Source organism: Caretta caretta, chromosome 1 (genome assembly GCF_965140235.1).
Source record: "Caretta caretta isolate rCarCar2 chromosome 1, rCarCar1.hap1, whole genome shotgun sequence".
NCBI lineage: Eukaryota > Metazoa > Chordata > Testudines > Cheloniidae > Caretta > Caretta caretta.
Window position 1 is genome coordinate 203,086,979 of NC_134206.1, and position 15,791 is coordinate 203,102,769.

Consider the following 15,791-nt stretch of genomic DNA (forward strand, 5'->3'; position numbering starts at 1 on the left):
ACTCTCTGCCAAAGACCTCCTTTCATTTCACATATGAAATGATACCAAAAGCACATCTGTGTAACACAATTTGCAGCAGTGGACTTTTCATATCTGTGAGCAAATCAAGGCAATGAGGAAATGATGTCATCACAGGAGGGCTAAGAGTGTGATGTCATCTTGAGAGGAGTTCGCTTTAAGTGCTGTCAAGGCAGGCCAGGCTCTGAACTAGAGTTCTCTTTCTAGCCACAGGCCAGATACAGCATGGTCAGCGGCGAAGCAAGCCCTGCAAAATAAACCTCAATCACTGACCTGGAGGGACTCTCCTCTGAGGGGGCGAGAGGAGAGGTCAGTCTCCATGACCTTGGCTAGGACTGCTGATAAGGGAGACAATTAATGTAATTGCATTAGTGGGGGTCACATATTGTAAATAACTGGTTAATGGAGCTGGGCAAATATTGCATAAACAGATGGCATACGCTACCTTCTGTGCGTGTGATGATGATGATCTGGGGGTGCCTAGGGTGGGAAAGGCCAAGTGGAATGGTGGGAAAGGGATTCAGTACTCCATGCAGGGCCCATGTAATATGGTGGTCAGAGGACAGAAGTGGGGAGAACATTAATTAACCCTTTCCTCTTTGTGTGTCCCTTTTGTCTGAGGACTGATGATTCCATCACCTTTTCTGATGAGTGTGGGAGCAGCTGGATGCTGGTGGCTAGATCCTTAACTGTGTTGTGGTTATGTTTGATGCAGCTGGCCTTAAGCCACCCCAGTATCCATTCCCCTGATACTGGGCTGTCAGGGAGTTGACATGGTTCCTAGTCTTGACCCAGCCTGGAGCAGTCACACACAGAGACCTCTCCATCGGCTGGAACACTGTGTGGTGCCTTTGTGCTTTCCTGTCCCTAGTGTGCCTGTGTGGGGATGAGATGGCTCTACGCCAGCTGAGGTTTTTCCCAGACTGTTTGAGGAAGCTTTAAAACCCCTTTGCGCCCAATGGGAGGCTTACATGGGGCTGAAAGGTATGACACTAGGTATCTAATAACACACGGACACAGGCAGCTTTGCAAATGCAGGCACTAGTTTGATGCTCACAGCAGCTGACATAACATGTTAACAGGCTCATAGACTCCATGGTCCTGTTCACACCACGTCACCTGGCAGGCTGGCCTTACCGCTCGCTGAAAGCTTGCAGCGCTGTAGCACCTTGCACCTGAGGCACTTAATGCGCTCTGGAAACATTAGTAAATGTGGATTCACCCTCTCCCAATACAATGGGCATAACTGTACCCATTCAATAGATTTTTGGGGCATAGTCAAACCCCATGGTCACTCTCATATTGATTGGACATGGTCGGCCCTTATGGTCACTCTGAGTGATATAGGTATGGTCACACCCTGTGCAAACTCTCACATGTTCACGGGAGCATCTTCTGTCCCCTGGCTCACTCTCACGTATGGATGTGGGCGTGGTCACTCCCCATGCTCACTTACTTCGATCTGAGTATGGTCACCCCCATGCTCATTCTCTAACCCTGGTATGGTGTGGTCACGCCCTAGGCAAACTCTCACATGTTCACGGGCGCGTCTTCCATCCCTTGGCTCACTCTCACATATGGATGTGGGCGTGGTCAATCCCCATGCTCACTTGCACTCACTGATGTGGGTGTGGTCACCCTCATACATTGATGTAAGCACAGTCCATCCCCTCATTGACTCTCACATAGATGTGGGCGTGGCAAGTCACCCAGCTCACTCACATGCGGTGGGCGTGGGTTACTCCCCAGACTCACTTGTTGCTGTGGGTGTGGTCAGACCGTGTGTGAGTGGTTACGCCAAATGCTCACTCTCACACATTGGTATGAACATGCTTACTCCTGCTCAAAAACTGATGTAGGTGTGGTGAGTCCCCACACTATTCTTACACATGGGTGGGGGTTGGGGTCAGTCCCCTCACTCACTCTGACGTATATGTGGGTGTGGTCAGTCTGTGTGCTCTCTCATTGACTTAGCTGTGGATGTGGTCGCTCCCCATGCTCACTCACACACACTGATGTGGGTACGGTTGCTCCCAACCTTCACCGTCATATTGATGTGGCATGGCCACTTCCCAGGCACACTCTCACTGAGGTGGGTGCGATCAGTCCGCATTCGCACTCACCTTGGTGTCAGCATGGTTACTCCCCATGTTCACTCTCACACACTGGCATGGGTCTAGTCACCCAGTGCTTACCATCACACGTTGATGTGGGTGTGGTCATTTCCCACATTCATGTTCACTACTCAGTGTGGGCATGGTCAGTCCTAGCCTCATTCTCACATTAATGTGGACATGGTTAGAGCCCTGTGGGGATACAAAATTTGTATCTGCATCCGATCTGTGATCTGCAAAAATGGTCTGTGAATGTCCACAACTGCATCTGTTCATATTGGTGTGGGTGTGGTCCGTCCCCATGCTCACTAGCACACAGTGTGGGTGTGGACCTTCCCCATGCTCACGTGCACATGTTGGTGCAGGTGCAGTTACTTCCCACACTCACTCTGGCCTGGTTTACACCTAAAACTTAGAGAGACAAGGTGGGTGAGGTATCTTTTTATTGGACCAACTGCTGTTGGTGAGAGAGAAAAGCTGTGTGTGACTTGAAAGCTTGTTTCTCTCACCAATAGAAGTTGGTCCAATGAAAAATAATATCTAAGTCATGTCAGTTCCAGGTGATCTAAAACTTAAGTCAACCTAGCTGCATCGCTCAGGGCTGTGAAAAATTTATGTCCGGTGCAATGTAGTTAGGTTGACCTAACCCACTCCTGTAGATGCAGGTAGGTTGATGGACGAATGTGCAGCGGTAGGGATTTGTGGTGTGGACATATGCTCTGACACAGTGATGTTGTATGGGCAGTCCCCGCATTTATTCGCTCACAATTGATGTGGGTGTGGTCACTTCTCATGCTCACTCTCACATTGATGTGGATAACATTGATGTATGTGCTCAAGCAGTGCTCACTGTCACATATTCATGTGGGCGTGGCCGCACCCCATACTCACTCTCACACATTCATGTAGGTGCAATTTGTCTGCATGCTCATTCTCATGCACTGATGTACCTTTGTGTTGACCTAGCTCCATCTACACTGGGGTTTAAGTCGGCACAGGTGGCCCTCATGGATATGGAATTTTCACACCTCTGAGCTCTGTAGCTATGTCGACCTAAGCTTTAAGTGTAGCCCAGGTCCTGGTGTTTGAAGACGTGTGTTGACAGTGTAGAGGCCATTGCATTACCAGTTTCCCTCTGCTCTTTAATAGCTCTTTTGATAACTACTGGATTGGAATATTGATGGAAAAGTATCCCCTTGTCAATATGCAGTTGAGCTGTTACATACTCAAGTGCTGGTAAATTATCAATAGAAGTACAGTACATATCATAGAGTGAAAGGAGCCATTAAAGGGTAAAATCTACCCTGTTCATGAGACCAGCATGAGGCCTGTATGGCATTGTACTGCTTCTTAAGGCTTCAACATGGGAATTACGACGTAAGTGGTATATGTGGCCCTCTGCTCAGGGGGAATTAATAGAGATACCAATTATCTTGTAACACTGGATGAATTATCACTATCTACTTATTTTCCTTTCAATGAACCTGGCTTTGAAAGCACAAGAAGATGAGAATGGGGGCAAGAGAGGGTGGTTGTAGATGGGGTATTTGCGAGGCATATATTGTGTGAGCGGGCGTATTTGTCAGTCTGTGTGTCATCTGTGGTGGAGCATCCCGCAGTATAACCCTTCAGTGGGATTCCCCCAGGGCAAAAGACACCAGTGACACTGAACTCAACAGTGCTAGCACCAAGGCCTTACACAACGCTACCCTGAAAGCAGTGTGGGTTGTTTTTTTAGGGTGGAGGGGTGGTGGATTTGAAGAGTCAGTAAAAATAAATAGAGCATGAACATTTCTAAACCGATAGCAAATATCTGGTGAATATCACAAATTAACAGGGGGGAAAACATCACATGAAATTAAAGAGAGGCAAACAAGTTAGCTCAGGTCCTCCGCGGCAGCCAAAGAGCACTCGGCACCGCTGATTGGCTGAAAAAGTGGCTTTGAATCACCTTTGCATAACTCCAGGGGACACTCTTGTGGCCAGGTATTGTCAGGGTGTTGGGATATCCCCACCCCGCTTTTTCCCTGGCCATGCCCCTGTGCTTAGGTCGGGGCGGGGGGGTGGTTCTGGAGCCACGGCAGGTGTTGTATATAGCGCTAGTCACCGCATTTTTATCAACAAGGTTTTTCAATGGAAAAAAATGACTTTTTGAACAATACACAGCGATTTACATGTTCTGATTTTCCAGTGAAATGATTCAAAATAAGAAAAAAATCAGTTTGAATCTAACTGAGTCTAAACAAAAAAAGGTTTTTCTTCTCCATCTAAAAAAACCCCAAATAAATTAGGAAACCCTCACTAAAAGGTGCTTCACATCAAATCAAAATCCTTTTTATTGGTTTCAAATCAGTTCCAAACGAACGTTTGTTTCAAATCATTCCATCAAACAATGGGGACATCTTGGGGGAAAATGTCAAGGGAAATGCAAGTTTATTTCACTGGCTATTTTCCACAGAAAATAATTCAACATTTTTGCACAGCCTTAGCTGGATACCACTGAAAAAGCCTCCTGTGTAGGGGAGAACCTCGTGAGCCTGAATCCACCACGTTAAAACAACTTTGTTCTGGGGTCTGGTGTGAAGGTGCTAAATTGAAGGACAGGATCTGGCCCGCTGTACAAAGGGAATATGCAGAATAACACACACACACACACGCAAATAAACAACAGTATGGTAGTTTTGCCACACTGCGGCCACATGAGGATAAGAGCATGTGCTCTACTCTTGACAGGCCTTGCCCAGCCTAGTGAAGGGTGGGTGAGATGCCATCAATGAAACGAGCTTTCACTACCTGTGGGAAATTCTTTATCTGACTCCTTTCCCCCCTCCCCACCCTTTCTCCTTAAAGGTTGAAAAAAATGATGATGTTGACCAAAAGATTGAGCAAGATGGCATCAAACCAGAAGATAAAGCTCATAAGGCAGCCACCAAAATCCAGGCCAGCTTCCGCGGACACATAACAAGGAAAAAGCTCAAGGGGGAGAAGAAGGGAGATATCCAAGCAGCCGATGCTGAGGCTGCTGAGAAGAAGGAAGAGGCTGCGTCTGATGGTGTGGCAGAGAACAAAGAGAGCGACGCTCCTGCTGCCACAGAAGCTGCTCCGTCTGACAGCGCCCCGCCTGCAGAGGGCTGCAAAGATGGCAGCGCTCCCTCGGAGGAGAAGCAGGGGGAAGGCACTGCTGACGCTGGCTCAGAGCAGCCAGCCCCGCAGGCAGCCACTCCTGCCTCCTCCTCAGAGGAGAAGCCCACTCCCACTGCCACTGAAACGGAAAGTGCCACTAAAGCTTCCACTGATAACTCGCCGTCCTTGAAGGCTGACGAAGCCCAAGACAAAGAGGAGCCTAAACAAGCCGATGTGCCTGCTGCTGTCACCACCACTGCTGCAGAGGATGCTACTGCCAAGGCAACAGCGCAAACGGAGACGGCGGAGAGCAGCCAAACCGAAGAGAAGACAGGTAAGTGGATGTCAGGGAGCAGGGCTCTCTCTAAATGGCCGGGGAGGAGACGGACTCCAGTGTAGGGAATCTTTTTAGTGTAACAAGAGTCTGAATCCAGATCTATGGTGAAAGCAGCCTGTGAAGGGATTTTTTTTTAACCTCATTTACCTTGGGCCTGCCCAGAGACAACCCCCTGAATTCATGTCCTCAACTTTGAGTCTTTTAGGGCCTGGTTCTCCACTGTTTTGCCCTTTGTGTCAACATTTACACCTGTGCAAAGTGGGTGTAAAATGCCATCACTGGTGTGAGCAACCAGACAATATTGATTTGGTAAAATTTTACACCCACTCTGCACTCACTTGGCACAGGTGTAACATCCCTTTCATTTGGATGTTATCATCCCCTTTAATAGTGAGGACATACATGCACCAACTCCACTGTAATGACCAGAAGTAAGTAATTTATTACAGCAGATATTGATTTGATTATTTTCACCTATTTTGTTCGCCAGTTGTCAGTGAACTGTTTACAATATTCTTGCATCTAATCCAGAGGTGGGCAAACTACGGCCTGCGGGCCAGACCATACTGCCCAGCCCTTGAGCTCCCGGCTGGGGAAGCTAGTACCTGCCCCCTCTCCTGCTGTCCCCCCTCCTCGCACATGCTGGGCGGTGGGGCTGCGAGCTCCTGCCAGGCAGAGTGCCTGCAAAAGCCGCCAGCTTGCCCCAGTGCTCTAGTGCGCGGCTGTGTGGCTGGCTCTGGCCGGTCGGCACGGCTGCCAGTCCTAGTGCTCTGAGCAGCATGGTAAGGGGGTGGAGAGCAGGGCGGTTGGATAAGGGGCAGGGGGTTCCGGGGGGCAGTCAGAGGACAGGGAGCAGTGGGCAGTTGGATAGGAGTGGGAGTCCTGGGGGGCCTGTCAGGGGGTGGGGGTGTGGATAGGGGTCGGGGCAGTCAGGGGACAGGGAGCAGTGGGGGGTTGGATAGGGGGTGGGGTCCCGGGGGGGCGGTTAGGGGTGGGGGTCCCAGGAGGGGGTGGTCAGGGGACAAGGAGCAGGCTGGGGGGGTTGGATGGGTCAGAGGTTCTGAGGGGGGCAGTCAGGCAGCGGGAAGTGGTAGCAGGCAGGGCCCAGGCTGTTTGGGGAGGCACAGCCTTCCCTACCCAGCCCTCCATACAGTTTCAGAACCCCGATGTGGCCCTCGGGCCAAAAAGTTTGCCCACCCCTGATCTAATCGGTATTCTAAATTATTTGCAAATTTCTTCAGTAAATGTTTCTTGGCCTGCAGATCAATGGAACTGTGATCATTACAACTGAATATACAATTTACAGTTCACGGTCTAACATAAGTAAATAGCTTAGCTTGCCAACACAGTGAGTTGTAAATTTCACCATTGAATATACACTTTTTAAAATTAGTTTTCAGTGAATATTTGAATATTCATGCACAACATTTGCTTCTTATTCATATTCATTCGATATTCTTGCTAGCGAAACTCAAGCTCTCGAGTATTTTCAGAAACCAAAGGCAGAAGGTTTGTGACCATGGACAAATCAAAATTCCCATTGGAATGCTAATGAATATTGGTAACAAAATCTCCTTTCCCACTATTTGATCAGCTTTGCCAGTCACAAACTCACACAACTGGTGTGTCCGAGGATCACAGAAGTTAGAGAGTGGGAAAAAAGATACAATATGTCTTTTTATCCATTTCCCTGATGTGGGATTGTTCCCTGCAATATGTGTTTAGGCGTGGCAGAATTTGATTTTTATTTTTTTATAATTTTGACGGCCAATATCCATGTTTATTTGTAAGCCTTTTTCAATTTTTATTAATTTAAATGTTCACAGTTGTGGGAAATTATGTGTGGGTGGGTGGGTCAGATAATTATTTAATGATGGTAGATACGGAGATTCAAAACGTTAAGGCTTTATAACCATTAAAACACTAATTGTCAACATCACATGCCAAAATATACAAAGCAAAGAGCCTTAAATCAAACTTTGAGTTCTCAAGTGGCATTTTGCTTATTCTGCCTATCTGTCATATTTTATGATTATTGATGGAAATATTTTTTCATCTGTTTGTTTGCATAAGGTGAAATCGACGTTTTCTAATCCTTCCAAGTCTAAATACGTTCCACAGTACTTTGCCTAGTCTAGTTGCGAAGGGCTTTCACTACAATAGGGCTACCTCAAGGGAGCTTCCAGCGTTTCCTAGCTCTCATGGCTAGGAAATGTTCCCTGATACATAGCCTACATTTTTCTTTTCCTAATTCCATCCTATCACTCCCCGGTGTCCCTCTAAACAATGCTTCCCCTTCCTTGGCGTTTACTCCCTTCCTAGACTCAGAGACAGTGACCATGTCCCTGCAGTCATCGTTTAGTTATGCATTATCCTGCCAACTCCCAGCAGTGCTGTGGAGGCTTGGTCATCCATGAAAGAACGAGGACTACTAAAACATCTGTCACTCCAGCACTCTGCCAGTCCAGGAACCGATCTCTCCAGCTTTTCACAAAATCTCCTCTTTCAGCTCTATCAGGCTGTTTCTCCCTGAAGTCATTCTCTTGGCTTTCAAAGTTCATCTTTTATCATGTCTGTGGTCGAAGACTAGCACAGACCTATGCAGTGTGAGGCTGCCAAAAATAAATAAATCAAACTGGCTACTGGCCAGCATCATTGGTTGGCTCATTGCCGTGGCACGCTTGGCTGCTACTCCTATGAAGCGTAAGTGCAGGTCATTCTACATCTGTGTGGTGTTATTCATTTGGGTAGAATTTTGCTACACTTGTCACGTCATCTATGGGTATGTTCCTGGCGTACCACTAGCAGTGGATGAGGACATTTGACCTACATCCTTGGGAGATCGTTTGCCTCTGCATCTGAGTGAAAGAAAGAAAAGGAGGGACAGAATGAATGAATGAATGAGTTAATCAATTAACCAAATTGCATTACCTGTAGTGCTTAAAATTAAACATTTCTGCAGTGGACTGGAAGTGGGGCAGCTCCTCCAGAACAGTATTTACTCCACTAACACACTCATCATCCCCCAACTGTTCAACCCTAGATACTCTATTAATCTTGTCTTTTAGGTAACTGCTTTGGAAACTGACTTTAACCAAGCAATCCTGTGTCCGGTATTAATTTACTTGGTGCCTCAGGGCTGAATTTTTATTATAAAGCACCTTCTAAATAATTCTGATTAGGGCTGCTGGACCATGAAGCAAAGATGTGGGGCTCTACCCAGGATAAAGCATGAATGAGACACAGGTCCAAATTCAGAGGCTGACCTAAGTTAGAATCCTAGTTGCTCTTCTAGACCCCCTCACACCCACTTCCCTGTGAGTAGATTTACGTTGATGTCACTTACAAGCTGAGGAGCTGGGAGAAGATGTAAGTTAAGATAGGCCTACTTAAATTTACACTTCCTCACACTCTCCTGTTTGTTGCTTTTCTTGCCACATTCCTGGCTTCTGGCCCATTAAAAACTCTGTCCTACTCAGTGGGACAAAGTCAGGAGGGAAGTGTAAGGAGTATGTACGTTACATATTGGTAAGGAGGTGCATGTCTAAGGCCTAGTCTATACTACAAAGTTAGGTCAACATAAGCCGCCTTGCATTCACCTATATGTGCATGTGTCTGCACTCAGATTTGTCTCCTGGTGATGTAAGTGCCTGTTACAATGACGCAGTAAAACCGCTTCCTCAAACCGCATGGAACCATTGTCAATCTAGTGAGGTCAATGCAGTGCAAGTGTAGACACCTGTGTCGACCCTAACAGTCCTCCATAATCCCAATTCCTTGAGACAGTGATCGCTTTGGTCACAATTTTAAACTCCGCTGTCCAAGGGTCATAGAGACCAGAAGCCACCCACTACCCTCACCCATTAAAGCCCCCTGCATATTTTTGAAGTGCCTTTTCCTGATTGCCCACCTCGTAAGTACAGCAACCGGCTCACCTTTGTTGAGTGCAACAGGTGCCCAACGAACCATGCCGGCTCCATGAACACTGAGAGGTACTGGATGCGCTATTGCCTGGACTACACCGGGAGTACTGGGTCTCCTGGGCCTGTTGGGAGAAGAGGCTGTAAAGCACAACTATGGACCACCCATAGAAATGTGGACATCTATGAGCAGAATGCAGGGGGATACAGGGAAAGGGATACAACAGGGATCAGCAGAAGGAATTTTGCCAGGGATACCACAAGGCCAGGGAATGCAATAGATCTGGTGCTGCACTGCAGACCTGTTGCTTCTACAATGAACTGCATGCCGTACTTGGCAGAGCCTCCATGGGCACCCAGCAGAACACTGTGGAACCTCGGAGAAGCCCAAGACAGTGACCGTTGCTGTGAAGAGTGAGGAGGAGGAGGAGGGAGATGTGGCTGGGAACTCCAGCCATGCTGGGAACCCGGAGCCGTTTGAAATTCTCCCACACTGTAGCCAGTCCCGCCAAGCAAGTGCGGGTGAGCCTGATGAAGCGGACGGGAACTCAGGTAAGTGTGTGCATGCATTTTTCCTTAAAATGTTGACATTTAAAGAGGGCGCCCGGCCCATCCCCAAGTTACTAAGACACAGGTATCTACTTTTCATTGTTTTACTCATATGAAAAGAGGTAGCGGTACAATAAACAGAGGTAGAGTTGACATCTGCTTTTCGTACCCCTATTGGACTAGGTGGCAGGGTGAGTGTGTTCATGCGGAGCTCTTTGTTTAGGTATATAGGCATGTCTCTTAGATCCTCCTGAGAGGTCTCCATGAAACTTGCATGGAGGTACTTTGTATTCCTCTCCTGAAGGTTTCTAGGGATGGCGGCCTTATTTCTTCCTCCGTGGTAGGACACGTTCCCACGCCACTCCGCAGTGAGTTCAGCTGCAGTACACAGGCTAGCAGCATACAGACCCAGGTGGCTTAGGGATGCCAGCAGCAACTGTGCTCTCTGTGCCTTTGTGACCATCAGGAGTAAGATACTAGCTGTGGAAAATGGTGCCAATATCCAGTGCCATTGTCTTATACTCATGCCCGTGAATAGGGACTGAAATGTCATAGCTTCATGCAACAGAAAATCCTTCCCCACGTCCATCGCCCCTGGTGGGCCACACTCACTCTGGCTGGGGCTGGAGAGCCGTGCTGTGCAGAGGAGCTCCAAAGCTGAAGTGTCAATAAGTATTTCTCATTAAAAGTGTTTGTGGGAATCAGGGAAGGGTGTTTTGAAATTTATCTTTCCCTTTCCCATGAGGTTGTAATTCCAATGGTACATCTGTCTGTTTTTATCAGCAGCTTCTGGCATGGCGGCCCCGAGGGAGGCCCCCACCACACCCGCCGAATGCCTGGCCCCGATGAGCAGGAAAAAGAAGAGGACTAAGGAGAACATGTTCAGCAAGTTCCTGCAAGCTGTGCTGCATCAGCCCATGAGCCTGGAAGGTCAATATGATTGACAGTCTGGAGGAAGACAGAGAGGAAAGGAAAAAGGTCCAGGAGTCTCAAGAGGTGTAAGAGCAGGAAATACACCAGGACATAATGAGTCTTTTCAGGCAGCAAACCCAAATGCTGCAGACCTGACTGACCTACAGCTCCCAAAATCCTGGACTCTCCACTTTTGCAGTCCTTGGAGAACTCCACTGTCGCTGCTCTCTAACTGCCCAACATACCATGGGGCATCATGGGCCACATCATTATCCCTCCACTCCAGAATACAGCAAGGAAACCCACAGCTTCACACACACTGACCTGTGAGCACCACAACTGGTGTATGCGTAGCTGCAATGGACTAGGTTTATTTACTCACTGGACATAAACATTTATTTCCTTTATATTTCTAATGTTTCACCCCATTAAGTTATGTTGAAAATTTGTATAACATTGCCTTCGGTTTCTTTGCCCACGGATTTTCTGCACTGTTTTTTTTCCACTCAATAAAGTTCAATTTTGGGACAACCAAATTATCTTTATTAACTCACAACACACATTGCAGAATTCATGGTGGCACTCAAAGCAAACAGCACTTGTAAATGCACCCCAAGCACCACAGAATTCATGGCTTAAGGAAAACACCCTGTCACATTTATTAATATACAGTAAGCACTACACAATTCTTAGCAGCACACAAAGCTCCAGGCCCAGAGAACACTCTGGCAGAGAATACTACTGTGGCTAATAGTTAAAGTGCTCTTTCAAAGCCTCCCACAACCACATAGCTCCAAGTTGGGCTCTTGTAATAGCCCTTGGGTCTGGCTGTTCAAAGTCAGCAGGCAGTCAGTCACTCCACCTCCACACTGGTGGCAGTTTTTCCCCCTATGACTCACAGACCTTTTTTTGGTGCTGTGGAGGTGGCCAGTGTACAGCTTCTTGAGCTGTGGAGCAAGGGGGTAGGCTGGCTCCCCAAGAATCACTACTGGCATTTCAGTATCACCAAAGGTAATCTGCCAGTTGGAAAAGAATGTCCCTAATTGCAGCTTTCGGAACAGTCCTGTGTTCTTAAAGATGCAAGCATCATGCACCTTCCCTGCCTGGGCAACACTGACGTTGGTCAAGTGTCCCCAGTGATCCACCAGTGCTCACATAACCACAGAAGTAGCACTTTCTGTCGATGTACTTTGTGGCAAGGTGCTCTGGTGCCAAAATAGAGAGATACATCGATTGCCCCATCGCAGTTGGAGAACTCTATTGCTGCAAATCCATCCACTATTTTCTGCACACTGCAGAGAGTCACAGTCCTTCATAGCAGGAGACGATTAATGGGCCCCATGCGTTTGCATGACAGTGGCACCCACTGTGGATTTTTCAATGCCAAAATTATTTCCCACTGACCAGTAACAATCTGGCGTTGCAAGCTTCCAGAGTGCGATTGACACTTGCTTCACCGCTGTCAATGCAGCTCTCATTCTGGTGTCCCTGAGCTGTAGGGTAGGCCATCCTCAGCACACAGATCCAGGAATGTGGATTTTTGCATCTGAAAGTTTGGCAGCCAATGCTCGTCATCCCAAACCTGCATTATGATGCTATCCCACCAGTGAATGCTCATTTCTCAAGCCCAGAAGCAGTTCTCCACCAGCTGCAGCTGCTCTGTGAACGCCACCACCAACCTTGAATGGGTTTTCGCTATGTCCCGCTGCAAATGGTCCTGGAAGAAATCCTCATGTTCCTGGTTGTTGCATTACTTCCTGAGGATCTGCAAATACAGCAGACTCATGCCTTGTGTATTTGCAACATTCAGGAGAATACTGCAGAGCTCTGTGGGCACCATGATTCTCTCAGAGATGGCAGAGATCGAAAAGTGCTACATGGGATTGTGGGATTGTTTTAAAAAAGCTTAAAAACTAAGGGATGGAGAAAATTGTATGCTGAGAATTTGACCTCTATCTCCCAGAGATCTCTGGGCAAGTTATTACTATCCCACAAAACATTGCAAAAATGTCCCAAAATGTATTGTGCTGGATGGCAGCGCATGGCATGCTGGGATACCTACCCATCATCTACCACACTTTGCATCAACACACGCCCTTCTGGTGAGTACACACTTCACTGACCCAAGCAGTCAAGTATGCTTATGTCCGGGTGACATAAAACCTGTGGCGTCTGCATACCAACGTAATGTGTGTCAACCAAAGTTTGTAGTGTGGACATGGACTAAGTAAGTGAGCCATATGCTACTCTCAGTTGCATTGGTTTAAATCTGTAGTGTCTCCACTGAAGTCAGTGGATTTACTCCAGATTTAGACAGGTGGAAAGAGAGATCAGACTCCAGTCTGGTTGGTCCGAGGGAGTCTACGATAGCTGGTGTAACATTCACATGGTAGGGTGCAGGAGAAGTTGTGAGTCACACCAGTTTAGACTCCCTTTTGTCTTTCCTAGATTGTCTTGAACTCACCTCTGAATTTGGCTCACCCTCACACCAAAAGCACTCTTAGAACATCAGGTAAAAATACAGTGAAGCACAGAAATCTCAACTAGTAAATGTACCTAAGGAAGCAAATTGATCTTCCTTTGTACAGAAATGAAGAATGCTCTCCTGCTTGGTGAAATAGCCTTAAAATGGAGCAGTCCTCCTGCTGCAATGGAATAATCAGTCAGACTACAATCACTTTACAAGACTGGCAGGTCTGCAGTTCCCAGAGGGCTCTACACCCCTGCACCTCTGCACACTGGCAGTCACCACTTCCACTCACTTCCTTAGAGAATGTAAGTCTCCAGAGGCACTTTTCAAGATGTAAAAGCTTTGTTTTGAGTTGTATCAGAATACTGACCCAGGGACAACCCGGGGAGCATTGCCTATATAAAGATTTGTCTATGGGAAGCACTGTCTATTGTAATGTACTTGCTAGTGTGTATGGTCTGATCTACACTGGAGGATTAGAGTGTGCAACTGAAGTGTTAGCATTGGTCTATGCATTACTGGCACGATACAGAGCACCTTTACCAGCATACTTATTTCAATTGCACTTACCGCTGCATCTACCCAAAGCAGCATAGGAAAGTGATGCAAGCACATTTCCCCCCGGGAAACGGTGATGTAATTGTAACCTGCAAGCTAGTTTGCCAGAACTTCATGTCTACTGCCGTGCTCTATCGGTACGAGCGAAGCACAAACATTAGCGTTGCTCATAGCATGCTTCAGCACTATAAAGCCTGAGCCTGATTTCCTGTTGCACGGTAGTCTCCTTCTTAGCGTATGTGCAATGTGCCTCAGGTGGCATGTGACCAGGATTCATCACCAGATTTGGTTTGCTGGTTGGATCATTAGCTTCCCCGGCTTGGCCCGGGCACTGTAGTCCTTTGCATCAGTGCACAATGGGTGTAAAATGCTTATGAACGCATTTTGCACTGGTGCAAATGACAACACAAGGTTCAGAACAAGGGAGCATCAGACACCACATCTTCAGAAGGTTTGTAGAAGATTGGTGGATAGACGCTTGGTGTACTAGGAGCTAATATGCAGCATACCACAATTTTTCAGAGTACATGAGCCCTATGTGGCCCACACTTCTCCTTTATAGGATGGAGCATCCTACCTGCTCCAGTGTGTGCCCTAAAACTATCACTGAATGAGGTTCTCCTTAAGCAATGTGTGTCGCAGTTGTATGTTTGGAGCAGAAAGACCTGAGTTCAAGCCCTGCTTATATTCATAGTAATAACTGTGTTTAGTAATAACTATATGGGATCTGGCTATGGAACAATCTGCCCAATGAGATCAGGTGAATCAAGAGCCTAGCTATAGTTGAGAAAGCCTTTCCACTGTGATGCTCACAATTCAAGCAACCCCCTTTTATTCCTACCAAACAAAAACAAAACAAAAACCCCTAGCCCAGGCAGAGTATTGACCCCCAAAAGGGAAAAATGCCAGAGACTCCACAAAGTCCACTATGTACTTCACTATTGCTATTGATTTTAAATGGAAGGCACTCATATACTAAGGTGATGGTTGGCAATATAAATCAATGCTAGACAGATAGAGTGATCACCGTGAAGTGTAGCTAGCTGCTGCGAGCTGTACAGTCATGGCCATGCAGGGCACTGCAGTCATGGATTCTCTGTATACCATGAGCTGCTAGACTGAACGTTACAGCTGAACACGAAGCATATCAAGTATCAGTTGGGATTTATTAGTCAAAGGAGCAAATCCAAGAGAGCTGTCAGGGTTAGGCAGCTCTGCACTTTGTGCTGCAATTTCTTTAAGGGGAAAGCCCTAATTCCTCCATAAAATGATAGGCTTAGGCAAATTCCACCCAGTCAGTGCGATCAGATTATCTGAACAGTCCTTGAGTGCTTTGTAATTGCTGCAATTAGAGCCAAGAAAAATTAGTGGCACTACAGTGATCCCTTCCAATCCATGCAGCAGCCCCATGGACTCGGCTAAGGTGGACCTATGCACTCTGAAATTATGCAGCCATGCAAATGGCTGCATAGGAACATAGGAATTGCCAGCCTGCATTACAGCCAAAATCCATCATGTCCAGTATCCAGCCTTTAACAGTGGCTAGTACCAGATGCTTCAAAGGAAGGCGTAAGAACCCCACAGCAGGCAGATGTGGGTCACTCTGACCCTATATTAGGGCTCGTCCTGATCTCTGATAGCTAGACATTGGTTTAAACCGTGAAGCAGGAGGTTAATATCCCTTTGAACACTTCTGCTATTATGATAACTCAGGATATTCTTGATAGCCATATAACTATAAGTCCCTTTCTGAATCTTGCTTAATTCTTGGCCTCAACACCTTCCTGTGG

The 15,791-nt window shown here is 47.1% G+C and overlaps 1 protein-coding gene and 1 long non-coding RNA gene across 3 annotated transcripts in view; both read left to right on the forward strand.

Moving 5' to 3' along the window:
• GAP43 (growth associated protein 43) overlaps positions 1 to 15,791 on the forward strand; it is an 80,634-nt gene that overhangs the window by 39,771 nt on the left and 25,072 nt on the right. The window contains exon 2 of the mRNA XM_048818159.2: positions 4,983 to 5,589. Within this exon, the coding sequence (XP_048674116.1) occupies positions 4,983 to 5,589 (607 nt within the window). The remainder of the gene's footprint in view (positions 1 to 4,982; positions 5,590 to 15,791) is intronic.
• On the forward strand, positions 6,634 to 11,509 carry LOC142068828 (uncharacterized). 2 transcript variants are annotated; one of them, XR_012664742.1, is made up of 2 exons: positions 6,634 to 10,064; positions 10,845 to 11,509. It is a non-coding gene; the product is annotated as an uncharacterized LOC142068828 (long non-coding RNA). The 2 variants fall into 2 exon arrangements; XR_012664743.1 differs by having other exon boundaries at positions 10,848 to 11,509.